The sequence below is a fragment of the Callionymus lyra genome, chromosome 19, assembly GCF_982586985.1.
Source record: "Callionymus lyra chromosome 19, fCalLyr1.hap1.1, whole genome shotgun sequence".
NCBI lineage: Eukaryota > Metazoa > Chordata > Actinopteri > Syngnathiformes > Callionymidae > Callionymus > Callionymus lyra.
Window position 1 is genome coordinate 993,716 of NC_141836.1, and position 21,285 is coordinate 1,015,000.

The 21,285-nt window shown below is 40.7% G+C and overlaps 2 protein-coding genes across 2 annotated transcripts in view; both read right to left on the reverse strand.

Moving 5' to 3' along the window:
* Nucleotides 1–1,911: 1,911 nt before the first annotated feature.
* On the reverse strand, nucleotides 1,912–17,376 carry ctnnbip1 (catenin, beta interacting protein 1). The gene is made up of 4 exons (XM_087781265.1): nucleotides 17,244–17,376; nucleotides 10,521–10,635; nucleotides 10,194–10,284; nucleotides 1,912–3,232 (listed from the first exon to the last, which is right to left on the reverse strand). The coding sequence occupies exons 2-4, from the start codon at nucleotides 10,614–10,616 to the stop codon at nucleotides 3,174–3,176; spliced, it is 246 nt and encodes an 81-aa protein (XP_087637391.1). The 5' UTR covers nucleotides 10,617–10,635; nucleotides 17,244–17,376; the 3' UTR covers nucleotides 1,912–3,173.
* Nucleotides 17,377–18,030: 654 nt separating this feature from the next.
* The window catches only part of pik3cd (phosphatidylinositol-4,5-bisphosphate 3-kinase, catalytic subunit delta), an 18,288-nt gene continuing 15,033 nt past the window's right edge, over nucleotides 18,031–21,285 (reverse strand). Inside the window, exons 17-23 of the mRNA XM_087781046.1 lie at nucleotides 21,235–21,285; nucleotides 20,473–20,551; nucleotides 20,235–20,402; nucleotides 19,671–19,794; nucleotides 19,202–19,347; nucleotides 18,924–19,056; nucleotides 18,031–18,790 (exon numbers count right to left, since the gene is read on the reverse strand). The exon at nucleotides 21,235–21,285 is cut by the window's right edge and continues 59 nt beyond it. Coding sequence (XP_087637172.1) covers nucleotides 18,653–18,790; nucleotides 18,924–19,056; nucleotides 19,202–19,347; nucleotides 19,671–19,794; nucleotides 20,235–20,402; nucleotides 20,473–20,551; nucleotides 21,235–21,285 — 839 coding nt within the window. The 3' untranslated portion in view covers nucleotides 18,031–18,652. The remainder of the gene's footprint in view (nucleotides 18,791–18,923; nucleotides 19,057–19,201; nucleotides 19,348–19,670; nucleotides 19,795–20,234; nucleotides 20,403–20,472; nucleotides 20,552–21,234) is intronic.

Below are 21,285 nucleotides of genomic sequence, written 5' to 3' on the forward strand. Positions count from 1 at the left end.
TTACTAACCTGCTAGTTGGAGTTGAACTGTGTGTCAACGGGGTCAGTGGCGCCAACTAGTCAGATAAGCTAATCTAAACTAAGCTAAGCTAAGCTAAGCTAAGCTAAGCGCTAGATGATTTTTGTAGCATTAGCCGAAATAGAGGAACGTTTTTAATAGTCTGTCTGTGAGGAAAACCTAGGATGGATTATTATTAATAATTAAAACAAAAACAAAACAAAATAAGTAATAATAAGTATTTTAAAAAATGGAATATAATGTACAAGTTGAAGTGTGATGCAAGAAACAGTTCATCCTAGCATGTAGCATTAGCTTCAAGTGTTAATAGGGTTGAGCTATTAGCATGAGAGTAATTCTGATTTATAAACAAAACAAAATAATTAATTATTGCATAATTAATGTCATTGTTTAGTGAGGTTATGATTCTATCCTGGTCAGGATGTAACTGCAGCAGATTTATCTTCTTAACCCGGACCTGAGGAGACATCTGAGTGTGTGGCCCACGCAGCGTGTCATGTGACCTGAGTGGGAATCCTGGAGGTGGACAGGTGTTTCCTGGACAGGTGTTTTACAAATACAACTCAAAGGAGTTTGAGAAAGACACACGAACAGTAGCTGCTGTAGATCCAGAAGATCAAGATGTTTATTCCATGTGTCAGAGTAGCAGCACATGAACCTTCTTCAGCATCATTGTCTCTTCACTGGTGGAGTTGATCTATTAACACCGTCAGCAGCTTCTTCACTTCGTTGGATTCATCCTCAGACACCAGGAGGAACATCAGAGAAGCTACTGTGATCTTTTAGTCATGAACTCAAGTCTCCTGCAGCTGAACGTCCACTGCTCTGCTGCACTCTGACGATGAAGATGAAGATGAAGCAGCTCCTCATCGTCTGCTGAGATGTTAGAAACCAGATATTTATTTGGCTACAAAGCTTCAGAAATTCCTCCTTAAATAAATATTAATGTCAATTATTAAGACAAACGACCGAAAAGACAAATAAGCTTTCCAAGATGTTCCCACGCCAGAGTGAAGCGTTGATTTTTGAACATCTCTCCTCGTCCCCGATTGGTCGATGAAGCTCCTGCAGCTGCTGCCGTGTGAGGTCCAGACAGAATGTGACCTCGGCGTGGACGTACGAGTCGCAGCCGCTCGCGGCGCGTGAGCCGAGCCAACAGTGTTGCGTAACCTGCCGGCGCTGGTGGCGGTTATTGGACTCGTGACGTCACGCGAGAGGTAAGAACGGGTCGCGCTCGCCAGAACCACGCGTCCATCAGCAGGTGATGACGACGGCGCCTGGAGATCACAGAGGTTCTGAGGAGGTCCAGGAGCAGCTGGAGGACGACATGGGACCAGCAGCACGGGGAGAACTGAAGACTAATCTCACATGAAGTCTTTATGCATCAAATACGCTTTATTTATCAAATACTTTATTTCTTTCGCTTTACATATTATTTTAACTGGGATTCGAAATGTTTAGTAAAATCTGTTATAAATATCTCACCATTTTAAATATTTTCTTTTGGGTATCTCTTGTTATTTTCATCTTTTTGTTATATAATAATACTGCAAATATTTTCAAATATAATCTATTCTGTAAATTATTCAATTATGCATTTAAAAATAAATATAATTGCAGGTTTGTCTTCCAGAATAAAGATAGATTCGTTTTAAATTAATATTTAACTCTTGTCTTATCTCAGGGTCAAGGTGACCCAGTGGCTCGAGAACAAAGTGTTTGAGGTATCCCTTGTGTTGTCTCTGGGTCAAGGTCTTCGGGCCTCTGGGTCAAGGGTCAAGTCACAACCATTTAAAATGTCTGTTAATGGTTTTAAATTAGATTCTCAATCACAGTATTTCACTAGTTCAAAGGTCAACGGTGTGTTAGTGATTTAAAAGAACACATTCCAAGTCACTGTTTAAAATTTATTTCATTTTTAAGTTGGCAAATGTTTGGAAGCTGTAGGTGAAGTCATGAACTGCAGCCGCACAAGACCAACCGTCGCTCAGAGGAAAATAAAATACAAGTTCAAAAGCCCACAAAAAAAATCTAAATTAAAAAACAAGTCATGACATCACAGTAAAAATAAGTCAAATCTTTTTTTTTGTTGCACTCAACAACAGCATGCTGAGTAAAAATGATCACACACTCGCTCACATCTGTGCACGCACACACACACAATATTAAACAAAGCCGTTAATATACAGTAAGACAGTCGTAAGAAAAAACAAAAACAATGCATAGACAAATCATGTTTTCAAATAAAAAGACGCAGGAGTCCTGGTGAGACGATCGTCGAAAACATTCAGATGTTTTTCCTCCGGACACGAACAAAAGAAATATTGTTAGATGAAAACAATGAAACAACTTAAATATTGGTTTGAAGAAAAAGAGACTCCAGTCGATGAGATAAATAAAGCCGAGAAAGTTCTGCAGATAAATGAAGGATTTTTTATTTTCTCCGCTCGCGACTCTAACTATTGTGATTTGGTCAATAAATAACTTTCCATCGAATCAATCTCTTGGATTAAGAACATTTGTTTTGTCGTGAGAGAAGTGATTGTGCGACGGCGAGATCCGCGTAGTGTTTGGAGACGAAGAAGCGACTGAAGAACAAAAGATGAAAGAGACCTCGTTTATAAACGTCTTAAAGTCGTCTGACAGAAGGTCAGATTGTTGTCCCTGATATTGTGTAACATCACGACAGGAAGTCAACGATAGATTTGACTTCAACAAATATAAGATTCTTCTCGTGAAGGTTCTAATCCTGGTTCTAAACGAGGCCTCGTGCGACAGAACACGGCAGTGAATGATTGACGGTGATTCTTTGACTGCTGGACCGGTCAGCAGCGAACTTGACACGTAACACTGGCTAAAGAAAAGAATACAAAACAAAATCCCCCCCGGACCCCCAAATTAAAAAGAAACTACAGTTGATTTTCATTCACACGACTCGTGAGTGTTTTCACCGACAGCTTTGTTACGGACTCGTCCTCCCACGTCGACCCGCTCCAGTCAGTTCTGCTCGTGTGATCTGGAGCTGTGAGCGACCTGCTGGTGTCTCCTCCGGCGGCACCAGGGACCCTCAGTGTTTGTGCTTGAGAGTTTTGAGCGGTTGTGGACCGTGTTCTGGGTGAGACGGGGTGGGTCGTCGTGGGATGGGCGCTCCGGGGTCACTGTCGCCGGTCCTCCGTCTCCGACCGTGAGAAGGCCATGACCACGTCCTCTGCACCTGAGAACACAAGAGTGAGGTCTCATCGTCTCTTCTAGAGGTTCTACATGATTCAAAACCCAGTCTTCACATCTTGTGCGCATTTGTGTTACGAGTGTGTCAAGAATGTGTTGATCTGACACGTGTCAGTATATTGTGTAAGGTCAAGAGGATACAGTGATGACTGAGGACGAGAGGATACAGTGAGTCCAGCAGCTCAGTCAAGTACTGGACAATACTGCATATATATACTTGTTACTACACTATCACAACACCAGAGTCAAGTACTGGACAATATTGCACATATATACTTGTTACTACACTATCACAACACCAGAGTCAAGTACTGGACAATACTACACATATATACTTGTTACTACACTATCACAACACCAGAGTCAAGTACTGGACAATACTACACATATATACTTGTTACTACACTATCACAACACCAGAGTCAAGTACTGGACAATACTACACATATATACTTGTTACTACACTATCATAGCACCAGAGTCAAGTACTGGACAATACAACATATATATACTTGTTACTACACTATCATAACACCAGAGTCAAGTACTGGACAATACAACATATATATACTTGTTACTACACTATCATAACACCAGAGTCAAGTACTGGACAATACTACACATATATACTTGTTACTACACTATCACAACACCAGAGTCAAGTACTGGACAATACTACACATATATACTTGTTACTACACTATCACAACACCAGAGTCAAGTACTGGACAATACTACACATATATACTTGTTACTACACTATCACAACACCAGAGTCAAGTACTGGACAATACTCACATATATACTTGTTACTACACTATCATAGCACCAGAGTCAAGTACTGGACAATACAACATATATATACTTGTTACTACACTATCACAACACTAGAGTCAAGTACTGGACAATACTACACATATATACTTGTTACTACACTATCACAACACCAGAGTCAAGTACTGGACAATACTACACATATATACTTGTTACTACACTATCACAACACCAGAGTCAAGTACTGGACAATACTACACATATATACTTGTTACTACACTATCACAACACCAGAGTCAAGTACTGGACAATACTACACATAAATACTTGTTACTACACTATCACAACACCAGAGTCAAGTACTGGACAATACTACACATAAATACTTGTTACTACACTATCACAACACCAGAGTCAAGTACTGGACAATACTACACATATATACTTGTTACTACACTATCACAACACCAGAGTCAAGTACTGGACAATACTACACATATATACTTGTTACTACACTATCACAACACCAGAGTCAAGTACTGGACAATACTACACATATATACTTGTTACTACACTATCACAACACCAGAGTCAAGTACTGGACAATACTACACATATATACTTGTTACTACACTATCACAACACCAGAGTCAAGTACTGGACAATACTACACATATATACTTGTTACTACACTATCACAACACCAGAGTCAAGTACTGGACAATACTACACATAAATACTTGTTACTACACTATCACAACACCAGAGTCAAGTACTGGACAATACTACACATATATACTTGTTACTACACTATCACAACACCAGAGTCAAGTACTGGACAATACTACACATATATACTTGTTACTACACTATCACAACACCAGAGTCAAGTACTGGACAATACTACACATATATACTTGTTACTACACTATCACAACACCAGAGTCAAGTACTGGACAATACTACACATATATACTTGTTACTACACTATCACAACACCAGAGTCAAGTACTGGACAATACTACACATAAATACTTGTTACTACACTATCACAACACCAGAGTCAAGTACTGGACAATACTACACATATATACTTGTTACTACACTATCACAACACCAGAGTCAAGTACTGGACAATACTACACATATATACTTGTTACTACACTATCACAACAACAGAGTCAAGTACTTAGTCCTGAGCATGTTTTTTCTTTACAAACTACAGATAAACCTTCAATACAAAGGAAAAGTGAACAGAAAACCAAAGATAAATATGAATCTTCCATCGAAAGCCTTTAATGAAGACTAAAAGGTGATATAGTCAGGTGTGGACTCGTATCATCAACACCAAACTCCACACGTCCTCACGGCGCGATGAAGACGACAGCCTGTGAACGTCTGCTAAAAAAAGCCCCAAGTGCTCGCAGGATTTAATTATTGTGGAGATCAGAAAGTAGGCCACAGAGAGTGAGCCTCCTGTCGTCTGGAGAGATGGAAGCTCCTCGTTAGACACTCATGTTCTGGAGAGTCTCGTTTGGGTTTATGTGGAGGAAACCATCAGGATTGTATGAAACACTAAATATTAAAGAGTCATCATGACGGCGTCTGGTTCTGTCAAGCTTTCTTCTTTCAAATATGTCAGCATCTTCAACGCACGTGACCTTCAACGACGGATCATTTACCGAGAGTTAAAGCAAACTTCACAGAGATGTTCGGTTCTGGTTCTGCTCAATGGTTTCATCTGAAACAGGATGTGACGCGAGGACAACTGGATCGTGATGTTGTCGACCATCAGCAGCTCCAGCAGCTCCAGCTCTCCTTCGTCGTGAAGAATCGTTTCCAGGAAGTGTGTGTGAAGGACGAGGTGCAACACGAGCTGGATGTGCAGCAGAAATGTGCTGGAAATACACAGAGATGGGACCAGGAGGAGGCTCGGCAGTCTGGCCCGTCTAAATCTGTAGGGGAGTCATGTTCAGACCCCACCCCGGTACACACACACACACACACAACAATACACACTTGGACGCAGCATATCCGGCGTACAGGATGGAAATGTACGGCTGTTGCTTAGCGACAGATCAGAATCTGATCCCATCACTGGTGAGGAGGTTGTGGAGCGAGCGGCTCAGTGTCTGTGGACCACTGGTCGAGAAACACTGATCTGCTGTGGAGAGCAGGAGTGTGTATGTGTGAGTGTGTGTGTGTAGCAGGACTAGTTACATAAAACAAGCTAGCGTCAAGATTTATTTTCCTCCAATCACTGAGAAAAATCGTCGCCACACATCAACATTATGTATAATACGAGAGAATCTGCTCGTAAGGAAGTGTCTGCGAGGAAGATTCTACACGCATGTAATTACCGACACACTGACACCTGCTGACACGTGTCACAACAACACACTGTCCACGGGGAACACACTTTTCTTTGGACAACTTATGTTGCCATGGCAACTCCTCTTCTCCATTGTGAAGTTTCTCAGACATCCTTGATGTGGGAGGAGACGAGCGGAGGCAGAAAGATCTGATGTCGAAGCACATGAAGCATCAGAGCCGGTGCTCAAGGATTGATCGTAGACGAGCGTCTTCGTCTGAACACACGACGTCAGTCAATCAACTCCTGATCCAGTTTCATGATTTGATATGACATGAACATCTGGAACATCATGGTTCTTCACTGAGCAGCTGAGATGATTGTATCCAGAGTAAGTAAGTAATAAGTAAGTCATATTTATATAGAGCTTTTCTAGACCAGGGTCACAAAGCGCTTAAACAATGAAAACAATACACAATAAAATATATACTTTAAAGGTCAAGATAAAACTGAGAACAACACAGGAGTCTCAGAAAGAACCACAACATGCAGACAAACGTTTGTTCCACTGACCTGCTTTAAAAGACAAAACTCAGAGCACATTTACATATATGCTAATTCTTGGATTCATAATGACTGATATGCTAATGTAATAACCTCTTGAGACATCAGACTAATATTGTTATATTCTCACACTGGTGATTAAATATCAGGAGAATCTGCCAGAACGTTGAGACCAGATGTGACAAACAACGACGATCTCAGCGACTCATCCTGGATCAATATCAGAGTCGCTGCTGCAGATCCGTGTCCTTCACACGCTGCAGACGTTTGATCAATTATTCAGTATTCAGCTCACACAGGAGCTGATAATTAAACAGAGCTGGATGATGATAACCACGTATTTATGGAGGAAGGTTTGATGTGCAATATATCTTCACCGTCCAAACATGAAGATACAGATCGTGTTGATGTTGACACGATCAGGTCCGAGGACAACAGGATGTTTACTCAGGTGTGATGGAGCACGAGGAGAACCAGATCAAAACACTGGTCATCATTTCAGGTCAAAGGTGCAGCAGCTTCTTAAAGGAATGTTGTTGCAGAGTAAATACAGCCATAATAGAGAATAAATAATAAAAATACATATTTCTGCACATGAAGCAAAATAATCATTGTAAAAATGTGCGACAGTGACTTCAGTACAAGCAACAACAAGGATCAAATATGATTCTCTCTTTAAGTGTGTTTTTAATAGTATTAAGAAGGGATTAAAGAAATTATAATAATTATTAAACAGTTCTGTTGCTTCCACCAAACTTAAAATAAATCACATTTACTGTCGGTTTTCTTATTATTTTTTGTTCTACACTTATTCCAGCTGAACATTCCACCAATTTCACTCCCAACAAACAACAGAATGAAGAGAAAGTGACACGAACACTAGTGGAGAGAAGAGCTCGAGGTCTGAAGGCAGAATGAAAGCAATGATGTCGGATCAATAGAAGAAAACACATTTGTGGGAAACTGATAGGGACTCATGGTGTGTGGGTGTGTGTGCGTGTGTGTGTGTGTGTGTGTGTGTGTGTGTGTGTGTGAGCGTGCATGTGTGTGTAAGAAACCCAAGAGATGAGAAATAAGAGTTTGTTATTGTGCGGAACTTCATTTATCTTCACACACACCAGCACAGTATCCTGGATGTGCTGATGCCAACAAACAACTGACCCTCAGTCTGAACACACACACACACACACACACACACACACGCACACTCGAGTGATGAACTCCCAGTTCTCCTTCAGTGGCCCGAGCACACACAGCTTGAGATAAACGCAGACCTCAAATTATTTATCGGGCTGCAGAGTTAGTGGCAGGAGGCCAAATGACACTAAATGTGTCTAATTTTGTGATGTATAATGCAGAGCCGGCACACCTTTCATCAGTGGCTTCCATTATTTATGAGCTTCTCTGCTGCACCGACACAGACGAGCTTCACCATCTTCTGAGCAGAACTTACACACCACCATCTTCTGAGCAGAACTTACACACCACCATCTTCTGAGCAGAACTTACACACCACCATCTTCTGAGCAGAACTTACACACCACCATCTTCTGAGCAGAACTTACACACCACCATCTTCTGAGCAGAACTTACACACCACCATCCTCTGAGCAGAACTTACACACCACCATCCTCTGAGCAGAACTTACACACCACCATCTTCTGAGCAGAACTTACACACCACCATCCTCTGAGCAGAACTTACACACCACCATCCTCTGAGCAGAACTTACACACCACCATCCTCTGAGCAGAACTTACACACCACCATCCTCTGAGCAGAACTTACACACCACCATCCTCTGAGCAGAACTTACACACCACCATCCTCTGAGCAGAACTTACACACCACCATCCTCTGAGCAGAACTTACACACCACCATCTTCTGAGCAGAACTTACACACCACCATCCTCTGAGCAGAACTTACACACCACCATCCTCTGAGCAGAACTTACACACCACCATCTTCTGAGCAGAACTTACACACCACCATCTTCTGAGCAGAACTTACACACCACCATCTTCTGAGCAGAACTTACACACCACCATCCTCTGAGAAGAACTTACACACCACCATCCTCTGAGCAGAACTTACACACCACCATCTTCTGAGCAGAACTTACACACCACCATCTTCTGAGCAGAACTTACACACCACCATCTTCTGAGCAGAACTTACACACCACCATCCTCTGAGCAGAACTTACACACCACCATCCTCTGAGCAGAACTTACACACCACCATCTTCTGAGCAGAACTTACACACCACCATCCTCTGAGCAGAACTTACACACCACCATCTTCTGAGCAGAACTTACACACCACCATCTTCTGAGCAGAACTTACACACCACCATCCTCTGAGCAGAACTTACACACCACCATCCTCTGAGCAGAACTTACACACCACCATCTTCTGAGCAGAACTTACACACCACCATCCTCTGAGCAGAACTTACACACCACCATCCTCTGAGCAGAACTTACACACCACCATCTTCTGAGCAGAACTTACACACCAGATGACCCAGATTGAAGCTTTAAAGAAGATGCATTTGTTTGGAAATACTGCATTTACACGAGGAGAAGACAAAGATCAACCAAGTTTCAATCTTCTTAAATCTACATAACAAGCATTTAAATACAATTAAATGAAACATTTTGAACATTTGCAGCTACACCCGACTGACCAGAGAGTATTTTAATTGACATAAAACATGTACTACATTTAATTCATAAACCATACGAGTCATAATTACTCCAACTGCATCAAGTACCCATTTTTCATTGTAAACAGCGCCCCCTCTTGGTTGAAAAATAAAGACAAACCAATAGCGCCCTCGTGTGGTGTAACACATTGGCATTAATTCCTCTGAGGTGGATTATAAAACAAACGGTGAGCGTCAGAACACACTAGTGGCGATAGATCTCCCACCAGATTCATGTTGGATTTATGACTAATTGTGATTCGTCATACGTCTTTTATTAAATTATAAAAAAAGCTCTAAAATAAATGGATGCATCTTTTGTTTTTAATTGTGATTTTATGAACTCATTTCTTAAAATCCAACTAAGTTTACATTTTCAAATTAACATTTTGTGTAATACTAAGAAATATTTGATATTATATTTTAATTCAAATGATTTTTAATAGAAGTCTAATTGTCAAAAACACATGGAAATATCAAATTGTTGGCACCTCGAATATATCTAGTCATGTTGTACCTGCTTGAGTGTGAGTACTAGACACAGGTGTTCTAGTCACAGGTAAATAAAGCTTTATAAATCCCACTCACCTTGGTCTATGTTGTGCTGCGGCAGCTGGCTCATCTGACTGTGGACGACACCGGCGTAACTTCGGAGAAAAGCCTCTTCACTCGGCGTGAGCTGTGAATGAAAAACACAACTGATCAATAAAACCTCAACAACGAGCTGGAAACAAGTTCTGATGTTCAAAGGCATGAAACTGAAACGTGAGTCAGCGTTTTTGTCAATCTTACAGCTTCATTTTAGGAACGTTTTCAACATGTGCAAATGCAGATTCATGCACATAAACAATCATTTATTTTTCAAATATATGCATTAACACATATTCAAATCATTTTTAGTGAAAGAATATTTACATTTGATCCCATTTTCTTGAGCATGAGAAGGACCCGCACTTTCTGTTGGATGTACATGTCTTCAGGAGACTTCCCCGGGGCCTCCTCGCGGTTCATCCCCTCTGCTCCAGTGGCTCTGCACACACAAACACACACCATGTTACACACATAAATAACACTGATTTTCTTGTATAAACACCTTTGGCTAAATGAATATTCACGTTTAAGACAAGACTTCTACAGAACTCAGGCAGACGGAGCCTGTGACGCGTCATAAATATGAACATAAAAGTGAGCAGTCGTACTGCAGGTCTGCCTCAACGACGTCCATTAATATTGCATGGAAATGTTCACAGATCTCAGCCCAGGCAGCTTATTTCTTTCTCATGTTAGATTTCTAGCGTCGCTGCCGACATGTTAAACGAGAAGACGAAACAAGGTTCTCAAGAAACACAAACATTTTTACGACTTGATAAGAAACGTACTGCAGTGACGACGTGGAGGGTCAGTATTCACGTCGGGTCACGTCAGTGTTTGGTGTGGAGGCCACAGGAGCCACAGGAGCCACAGGGACTGTGATAGTTCTGCTAATTTATGTTGGCCTCTTATCTCTACAAAAGGCTGCTAATGCATGTTGACAGGCTGTTTGATGTGGGGTTATATTAAACTGAGAGGCTGGATCAACACCGCCTCCGTCTAAAACCTTTAGGGGGAACTGGACCGAAGAGGCAGGGATGGAGGGTCAGGTTTGACAGAGACACATTTATTGTCATTAGAATATACAATTATACACCAATATATATTGTTTTACAGCCCGACTTTGCAATTTCAAAATTAACTCAATGGTGTCTTGAACATATTTAAAGCAGAGCACAGCAAAAAAAACTGTTTTAAGATAAGGGAGTGATAAGGAACAAATTCAAATATTGTTCCTTGCGTCTTCTCAAAAACAAGATCATAAACACAACAGGATCTTTCAATGATACATGCATCTGTTATTTTCAACTTGTGACGCTGCAGGAGCTCAACACAGCACCAGGGACATCAGGAGGCACCTATAGATTTATTTCTGTGGGGGGTTGTGATAAAGGGGTTTCTGGTGGTGGATATGGGGGGAGGTGGTTCTTCTCAAATGAGCAACGGTGACACGCTTGATCATCTCTGCAGGCTCCAGGTTACTTTACATAACCTGGTGTTGAGAAATAAAAAGATGATCTACTCAAATCCAAATGTTGCTTGTACATAGCAACTGTACATCATTTGTTTAGCTTCTATTCAAGAACATGTTGCAGGACGTGTTCCCTGAAGAACCAAGAGTCGTTCAATCCTAGGTTGACTAAGTGAATAAGAGAGTGGAGACATTTTCTTCTTCTGATGTTTGCCGTTTGAAGTCACCAATTTGACCATATTTACCAGCATCTGTGCAGGACACCACTAACACTCACATAAATGTGTTTTCAGCCAGCAGAGAGGATTCATTTTCTCAGTGACTCCATCTATACGAACAAAAGACGAGTGCAGCGAGTGAAGCTCAAAGACAGATCTCTGCAGGAAGAGGTGTCGACTCAGAATAATAATGGAGGCTGCTCCTTTACTTCAAATCTTACCATGTCATCTTTATCAATGGATGACTTTGAACGACAGATAAAAAAATGAAATATGTTGATTCTCCAACTCATAAAAGCATCATGTACAAGGAGCATGAAGTACATGCTCATGAGCAGAGCTTTACAAAGACTCCAGAATCTACATTATTACTATTTTAATCCCAATTCCCAGCAGCTAAACTAGACGAAGGTGAAGGGAGAAGATTCGACATTGAAGCCCAAGATGGCTGTTCAGTGGCACAGTATTGGGACTTTTACAGAGGATGTATACAGTGAGTTAAGCAAAATTAACAAACAATTGTTTTGGGACCAGATAGAAGTTAATACTGAACTCAACTATTGTCGTTTCAGGCCAAATAATGGTCAGAAACTAGTACTTAAAACCATCTATGGATTACCATTGAAACAACTGTATTCAAAATAAATCTATAGCATGTGCTTATTTATAAAAGCTGTCAAATTAAACCTGAATGAATAAGGGTCTGTCAGACTCCTTTGTGTGCGTGTGATGTTGGATTCTTGGAGGTGGGCTGGATCCTCTCTAATCCCCTGAGAGATGCTACGTCTCAGACACAGGCGGCCAATATTCCTCCAGACGTAATCAAAGGCTTTCTTTTCCTCGTGCTGATGTAGGCCGTCGAACACCCCCCTTCTCTCGTGTATGCATGTTTACCAAAAGCCCCCCGGACGAGTGAGAAATCTCTTCGTGGGGTGCTTTAAAAAAAAAACACCCCTTTCTGCCGCGTTACCATGAATTTAGGATAAAATCATTAAAACATTGAGAACCAAACATCTTTAATTATTCATTTTGAGGGGTTTTCATCAACAAGACACCAGCACATGATCATTTATGTCTTTTCAAAACGCGTGTAGGATTTTGACGCAGCACTGCAGCAACGTTGAGAGAGACTTCTTAGTCTGCGTTTGTGTCAAATCTACAAGTCTAATCCTCCTTCGCTTTTACGAGTCCCTGGCTGGAGTACCCGGCGCTGCCCAGGGGTTTTTACACGACTCAACACCAAGAGAAATATCACTAATGAAATATGCAAAGGTCATGTTATTTAGTTTTAAATATTGTCTTGTTCCTTTAACATAATTGCATAAGCTTAAGCGGCTGCTGGACTAACTTTCAGTCCGATCACGACAGATAAAAATGATTCAGAAGCTGCTTAAGGCTAAAAGAAGGAAAAAAAACAAACAAGGATGTTAAACTTTTTAAAGGCTCTAACTTGTTTTATATTTGCGCTACAGATATCTAAATGAGTTAAAAAACGTTCTTGGAATGAGACGAAGAAAATGAGCATATTGTAGTAATAATAAAAGGAGTTGTTAGTCGTTTTAGGCCTTTGCTGACGAATAAAGCCTAAAAGTTAAAAATCGTCTTAGTCATGGCCGTCATTTGAAGAGCTATGTAGCTCCAGAGAGAGAATCAAACTCAAGTGCCCTTCATAGATATAGACTGAGTGCTCTGGTGGAAAAGTAATCATTTTGTTATTTTGTTGGGTATGTGTCTATATAAAAAGTGGCGTTGCATATAAACACATATTTTAAACTCATTGACAAAAGGGTTGCATAGTTCAACAAATACATTTTTCCTATTTTAAAGCTAGTTCACTATGGGCTCAATGACACGACACAGATTTAAGAAATAAGATAAATACTTGGCAAAACTGGTCGGAATTTCCATCCAATTAAAACTTCAGGTGCCTTCAAAATAAAATGATGGCTCGTCAACGATCAAGCATGTGATCCATTAAGATACAAACAGCTTATTGTAAAGACTTTGGGAAGTGTGTGTGTGTGTGTGTGTGTGTGTGACCTGTGAAAATGCTTCTCTAGATGAACACAGGCAGCCTGTGGAAGCGGACAGAGCTAGAAAATAACTCAATATCTTCTCTCAAGTGACGAAGAACGCCAGAGTATCAACGCAGACATTTCTGGGGCCTTTTGGATAATTGTATTTATTGATTATAATACGTAACTTAAGTAAATATGAATAACATTTATGTGACACTGATGTCAAGGGAAATAAATTTAAAGTGTTTGCTGATTAATTCCTTCCTTAATGTGGTCACTAAACATTTTGTTCGACCCTCAATCCGTCGCCTAAAGAATGCGATTCATTTTTCCAACCTTGCTCTGGACATTAAACCCATGAGAAGATGGAGTCGCTGCTGGAACATCTGATGTGCAGGAAACATTAGTGCAGTCGGGTGTGACATAGTTAGCAGCTGCCAACAACTTAGCCCAATTCTCTCCAGCAGCTGAAGTGTGGCTTACACCACCAGGCATGTGTCACAATTATCAGGGCGTTTTGATACATTTCTAACGTTTATAAATCAGGACACGTGTGAACAGCCGCAAGATGCGAGAGCAACAAGAAATATGGACAAGAAACTAAGGATGTCAACGTGCTGGTGGAGCCAGGTCAGCAGATTTATGTAGTGGCTCGACTCCACATCTCTAGGAGATGACTGTGGTTCCTGACCCATCATAGGGACTAAAGATCATCATCTGCAGGCCATGAGACAATCCATAGGCCTAAATATAATAGATGTGGCAGCGGGACAGACGAGTCAGCACTATTTTCAGCCCTGACTCATCAGCCGCCACAGGAGAGTTGAACCTGTGTGCGTTTGCTGCTTGGACACGACCTCGTCTCCTCACAAGTACAGTGCTCGTAACAATGGCTACAGTATCGGCAGACAATGGCGAGGAAGAGGATTGTGGAAACATGATTGATAAGTGGGTCATGTCTTGTTGTCACCATGTGAGGCATGAACCCCAACAATCAAACACCACTGTACAGATTCTGTTCATAACTGGGTCTCTGGCTTCACTCGCTGCAGGGAAGGTGGATATTAAAGCCAAGTTAAGAGAGAAGAAGAATTCATATAAAACACAAGGTTTGACTCAATGTTTTCTTTTAACAAAATACTTTGTCAAATGTTCCACTGATTTTACAAACTACGTTAAACCTGATATCGAATTTCAGAATTTATCACGGACAACGCGACATCATTAATTTGGTCCATGATCTCACTCCATCTTCACTCCCACTCTGGGAGCTCTCGGAGGATTTGAAACAGAAGCTGTGGCCTTAAGCTGGTCCCCAGAGGGTGCGGCTGCAAGACTTATACAGCACCAACGCCAAGACATGGCAAGAAATCCTGATTTCAGAACAGTTTACAATGATCATCGGATCTCGACCCTGATGTGCAAATATGTCAAATGTGACGCACAATCCTCATATCTCTGTGAGTAACAACCAGAAAGAACGAGTGGCTGTATTATCACTTAAAGTGGGGAGTTTTATTCAATGGTTTTTCTCTTGGTCTTCCAGACAGGGTTCACATGGGTTTACGATTCCAGTGTCAAGCCAAGACAGGAAACAACTTGGCCTGGTTTGTGCTGACGGCCTCACAAGTGCATGTGCCAAACGCAGAGCAGGAGGCAGTGATGATCCAGCACTTACTTATGAACTCGGCCCACGAGCAGCTGATGAGGTCCTGCAGGGGCCTGGAGGGGTTTTGTGTCTGCGGAGGGGCACCTGCTCTGATGGCGAGCGGCAGAAGAACCACACCAGGGGGTCTTAATCTTTCTGCAAAACCAGCCAATGTGAATAAAGCTAGAGAAACAGTGACACTGTGTTGACACCACTGGTCTAAACACGCTTAAAGCCGGTGGTCATGAGCTTGTCGCCCTGGTTGACAACAGACCAATGAAAAACCACTGACACACATGTTGCATTTTTATTTTTACTCTTCACTTATTTTCTTTTAATTCTATTTTATTCATAAATGTGCACAATATTGTGTCTCAACGGTTGCTACCAGTGACGTAAATGTCTCTCTGTGAGATCGATAAAGTATCTATTTATCCATCTATCAGCGGACAACGACATGATCTTTACTCAGACATGTGGAAAAGCAACTACAGTCAGGAAGATAGAAGCACAATGGTTTCAATCTCCTAAAATAAGTCAGATATGCTTGATACACGGATGTGGTTAAAGCAAATTAAAAGTTTGTGGTCGGCTTTAATTGAATGTATCCGTAATTATAAAAAAGAAACCCAGCGAAGATTACCATGAGACATCGCTCAAAACGAAGGGTGTATAAATAACATTCTATTTATAGACGTATCAAAAGGGTGGGGCTCTCCATCAGTGGTACTGCAGAAGTTTAATATACAGACTTAACTCTTTCAAACATGATAACAATACAAATCACGAGTGATACAAATGTTGGACTTGCTTTACAAAAAGTAGATCGAGAACTTAAGTGTTCTAAATGTTTGTTATAAACCATCTAGTGGGGCTCAAGCCAAAGGTGTTCTGATGGCTCTAGAACTCTCAGGTCCTGGATGTTGATGATCATATATTTCTCTACAGTGAGCCTGTATTTTTAGCTAACTAACATATAAACTACATTTATTATGAGGTTCTTTACTTGAATTTAACGAAAAGTCAATGGAAATAACTTTTGTTCTCTACATAAACCCAGGTTGGGAAATATTATTTTGTTGTTTTTATTGTATCTCCCGCTTTAATGTATCAGAAGATGTTTTTTAACATAACACATCTGAGTCAAAATAAACATAAGTTCTACTTCTAAACATTAAATTGTTTTATATTATGAGTGGATATAATGTTTTACTATCAACTTATTAACGTCTTGCTGCAATAGACTCTACATAAATATATCCAAATAAATAAATATATGTGTTATCGATGTTCATTTGTCTGTAACATCTGCAGGGATCGAAGCAAACGATCAGACCGAGTGTGAGATAAAAACAATCTTGTCTGGACTCACAGTCTCAACTCTAGCAGCGCTCCTGCTAACAAGAGACGAGCCTTCCAGGCTTTTAACTGAATAAACATCGCCATGTTTGTCCAAAATAAACATCGATGGACATGTAACGAGCCTGGAGGTTTCACAGGTTCAGGTATTTAAAGAGATAAGAGGAGACAACGAGAGGCGGCGGATGCTAACAGTCGAGCTAGCTCGTTAGCTCGTCGAGACAAAAGCCTGAATGAAGTTGCGGTGAAAACACCGCCAGGAGCCGCTGAGCCTCGCGCCCCTGCTCGCCGGGACTCGAACCTACGACGAGATACTCGAACGGAGACGCTTACCCCTCCTGGTCCAGGTTGTCTGTCTTGTGTGCAGTGTTTGAATGGTGTGTTGTTGTAGGAGGGCGTCCTGTTCCGGGGTCACATCCCTCCACTGAGGAACAGCGAAGTGATCCTGCCGCTGCCGAGCACCAGCACTTCTGGCCGCTGACCGGCAGGGGGCGTCGCAGGCCACAACACGAGCATGCCGAGCGCGACAGAAGAAGAAGTTAGAATAATAATAACAAAATCGCTTCTTTGATATTTATGGCAAATCCTGGGCATTTCTGACGTTTTTTTTTAGATAATATCTAAATTCATGAAATAGAAGTACTTTATTATTACATTTAACTATCAATCTCTCAATATTTCTTAGTAAGTATTTGTATTCAAGAACATTTACTGGATTGTAAATCACCTAGTTTTCTATTCAATTTTATTTAAAGTGTCATATGTTATATAGGGCTGGTTCAGAAAGAGCCTAACATAGGTGTTATCAGGAGTCTAAAACTAAAGGAATATAACAATTAAAACACTTAATTCACAATAAGTATTTCATATTGACTCTGTATCTGCGTAAAACAAGAAGAGTTGGATTCCAAGTTGAGAAGCTGCTGCTGTACATCCAGGATGATGTCAGTGCAGAAGGAAGTCGAACATTTCAACCCTAAAGAAAAAGACACCAGACGCCTTCTCAATTCCCAGAGCATGTTTCTTAAATCTGTTGCAGATTTTATTATGATCATCCACGTGCACATGGAGATGTTCAATAATGTGATGGATTTGGCTGGTTTAAGTACAATCAATCATCTTAAAGGCAACAGCAGAATATTTATTACCATTTTGTACAGAAAAAAATCAAATGCTTTCCTCTTGGCTTAGCATTGACAAAACAATATTAATGCGTCGCGAAGCAGCTGCTGAGCACAAAGTTTATACCTATTGTCATGTTAAGGCAGTTTAACACGACAAACTGAGACACACATTTGAAATACTACCAGTGAATTGGCTATAATTCTTGCAGGATATACAGCATGTTATATCTTAGGTAACAAACACATGTTTAAATCAGTGCAAAAAATAAATGTAATCTCCTTCGGCACAACAACTGGCACATGTTACTAACCTGTAATCCTGGTTTCATAACTTAAACATGGCTAACATCCCACTGGCTCGTCAAACACTTCTGGAACAGTACATCATCATGGCTCATAGAATCCACAGTATTATTTGGCCTATTATTATTATTATTATTGTTGAATGCATTTAAATCAATTGAACAAAAAAAACAACCTTTTCGTCGATATTGACCTCAAAACAGTAACAAACGTCAAATTAAATAAAGTCAAAAACCCCATTTGTACCGACACTCAACTCTCGATCTGTAAACATCAATGAGTGGCTCTCCAGAGATGTTTGATTGTCTTCTTCTCTCAGGGCCTGTTGTCTTTAGCCATGGAGTGCACCATCCAGTTGACCTTGGTCTTCCAACTCTCTCGCAGAGCTTCGTTGAACTTCACCTTGAAGCTTTTCAGCGCTTCTTCTTCACTTTTGCCCAGAGCCAGCGAGTCCTGAAACCCAGTTCAAACATCGTGATCTGGTGTGAGGATAACATTTACCTTCGGCAGATGTAAGTATAAGAAAGTGACGAGTCAAGTCTGAGACGAAATAATATCACGTCAATGTTGCCAGACGTGGACTGACCTTCAGGTACTGGATGTCTTTGAAGGAGCTGAGCTCTGGCAGGCCGGCTGCCTTCATCATGGCAAAGAGGTTGACAAACAGAGTTCCATTTCGACAGAGGATCTTGTAAGCCCGCTCACAGTACTCCCTGAATCTGACCAGATACAAAACATTATGGGCTGAGATAATAAAACATTATGACGTTAAAGAACAAATGTTTATTTTTTCTTATTTGACTTCTTCATCTGTTCGCACTTGAACAGCAAAACACTCTGTATTTTCAGATCTTCTCGTCGTACCTCTCAAACTTATCGCTGTTGTTGGTTTTTCCCTGCTGGATGACGTGGACAAAGTCGTACGTCAGAATGAAAGGCACACGTTCCCTGTTGATGCCCAGCTTTCGCTTGAAGTTTCCCAGGAAGTGGCCAAAGTCGATGTGGAACAACTGAGAAGCAAAAGCGTGAGAGAAAGATTCACCAACATGTGCTGAAAGTTAGATAAATAACCTGGATCTTGTCACTATGGAAACATACGTTTGTTTGACATGATAAAAAAGATAAAAACAAGTGCATATACAATCATTCAAATCTATAAATTACTATTTTTATTCATGTTGGATTGTTTATTTGTCAAGGTCTGATAAATATATTCGTTTGTTTAAAAAAATCGTAAATTAATCATTCATATAAATTGACGTTATTGTCTTTGTCGCCCTCTAGTGTACAAAGTTCTAAAGTACTTCTGTCAACGGTTCCGTCCAGCTGGTACCTGTCCAGTTTCTCTGATCATGATGTTGTCGTTGTGTCGATCTCCGATGCCCAGGACGTAAGTAGCTACACAGTAGCCGGCGCACGACAGCGTGAACTCTTCGATGGCTTGTTCTAGTTTATTCCTGCCGGGACAAAATAACACATGATGATATTATTTCATTCAAGATATAACGTTATAAACTCCTTTATCAGCACAAGCTTGAACAGTTTTACCACTCGAGTGTCAACACCCACTTGTGTCTGGTGTGTGTCTAGATTAATGTTTTATTTTGTGTATTTAAGTTTCTTACTTCCTGTCACAGTTCAGCTGCTGTTTCAGTTCACACCTGTGTTTGCTTTGGCGGCTCAGCCAGGTGCACTCAGGTGCACCCAGGTGCCCTTTCTCACCTGCCGGGCATCTGTGCCCTGTTTAAATACTTCCAATCTATTATGTCTTCATTTTATTTTGGAATTAATTCCCTGTTGCACCTCTTGCACGAGGCAACACGTTCCAAACACACACAATCATTTCAAGAATAGTGAAGTCTCTTCAGGTGAATAAAAAAGACGTAAATGGACTCACTCTGGGTTCTTGGACTTGAGCCAGTTGAGAAGAGCGTCTTTGTTGAACGCTGCCGTGGCGGCGATGTTGCTGCTGTTGAGCTGGATGTTGGCGATGGTGTCGGAGTTCTTCACCACCTCGATCAGGCCCATCTTGTTCCCGGTGGACAGGCAGCCGTACGGGATCATCCTGAGGCGAGAACTTCACTCGACAAGAGTTCAGATGATAATAAAGGTGAAGTAAAGAGTCGCCGACAGACCTGAGATCCAGACCTTCCTTTTTCCACAAGTTCTCCATGAGCCGGATCATCTGGAGCGTCAGCATGTCCTGCCGCAGGTCTGAGGAGAAAAACCAGGATCAACACCTTCATCTTCAGGCAAGCTCTCCCTGATTATCTTGAACTCCTGTGTCTTGATCTTTTAAAGTTATATTTTAACTGTGTATTGTTTTGATTGTTATCTTTACAAATAACTATTACTTACTTAGTTATGTTTTTATTCATGTAAAATAGCTGCTAAAAACTCAAGAAACAAGTTCAAGAGGAAATAAATTCAGCTTTGAAACCAAATAAAATAATAAGATTTTTTTAAATAAAACGTTTTCATAGACATAAGAATGTTCAGAAAGTTTTTATAATAAAGATTTATAAAGTTTACTGAAAAATAAGATAATCCAACGAATAAACTTATTTCCACTTGTAGTTTGGTTCTGCTCAAGGTTTCTGCCTGATGAAATACGTTTTTGTTATCCACTACTGTCACTTACGTATATTTATGTATTTGTCTTCAAATTGTCATTTTACACTTTGAATAAGATTGAACAAAAGTCTTTCAAAAATTGAGTAAATAATATTTATTTAAACTTTAAAAAGTCTTTAGTGTAACACTTACTTATGGACTAAAAAACAACAAAACATATAAACGCCTCATTAGTTTGTCTTAAATGAGGTTTAGTGATTTAAAGTCTGTTCATCAGTCGAGTGTGATCGGACGTCGGAGTAGAAGCTCCGAGCCGGTCCTACCGTCACCGCTCTTGAAGATGATCCCCCTCATGTCCTCGTGCGTCCACGAGT

Excerpts from the sequence above, each read along its gene's own strand:
- ctnnbip1 (XM_087781265.1), bottom strand. The coding sequence starts at position 10,616 with ATGAACCGCGAGGAGGCCCCGGGGAAGTCTCCTGAAGACATGTACATC. Across the intron at positions 10,285-10,520 it reads TCAAGAAAATGGGATCAAAT|CTCACGCCGAGTGAAGAGGC; the intron begins GTAAATATTCTT and ends TTTCATTCACAG. Across the intron at positions 3,233-10,193 it reads GCAGCACAACATAGACCAAG|GTGCAGAGGACGTGGTCATG; the intron begins GTGAGTGGGATT and ends TTGTGTTCTCAG.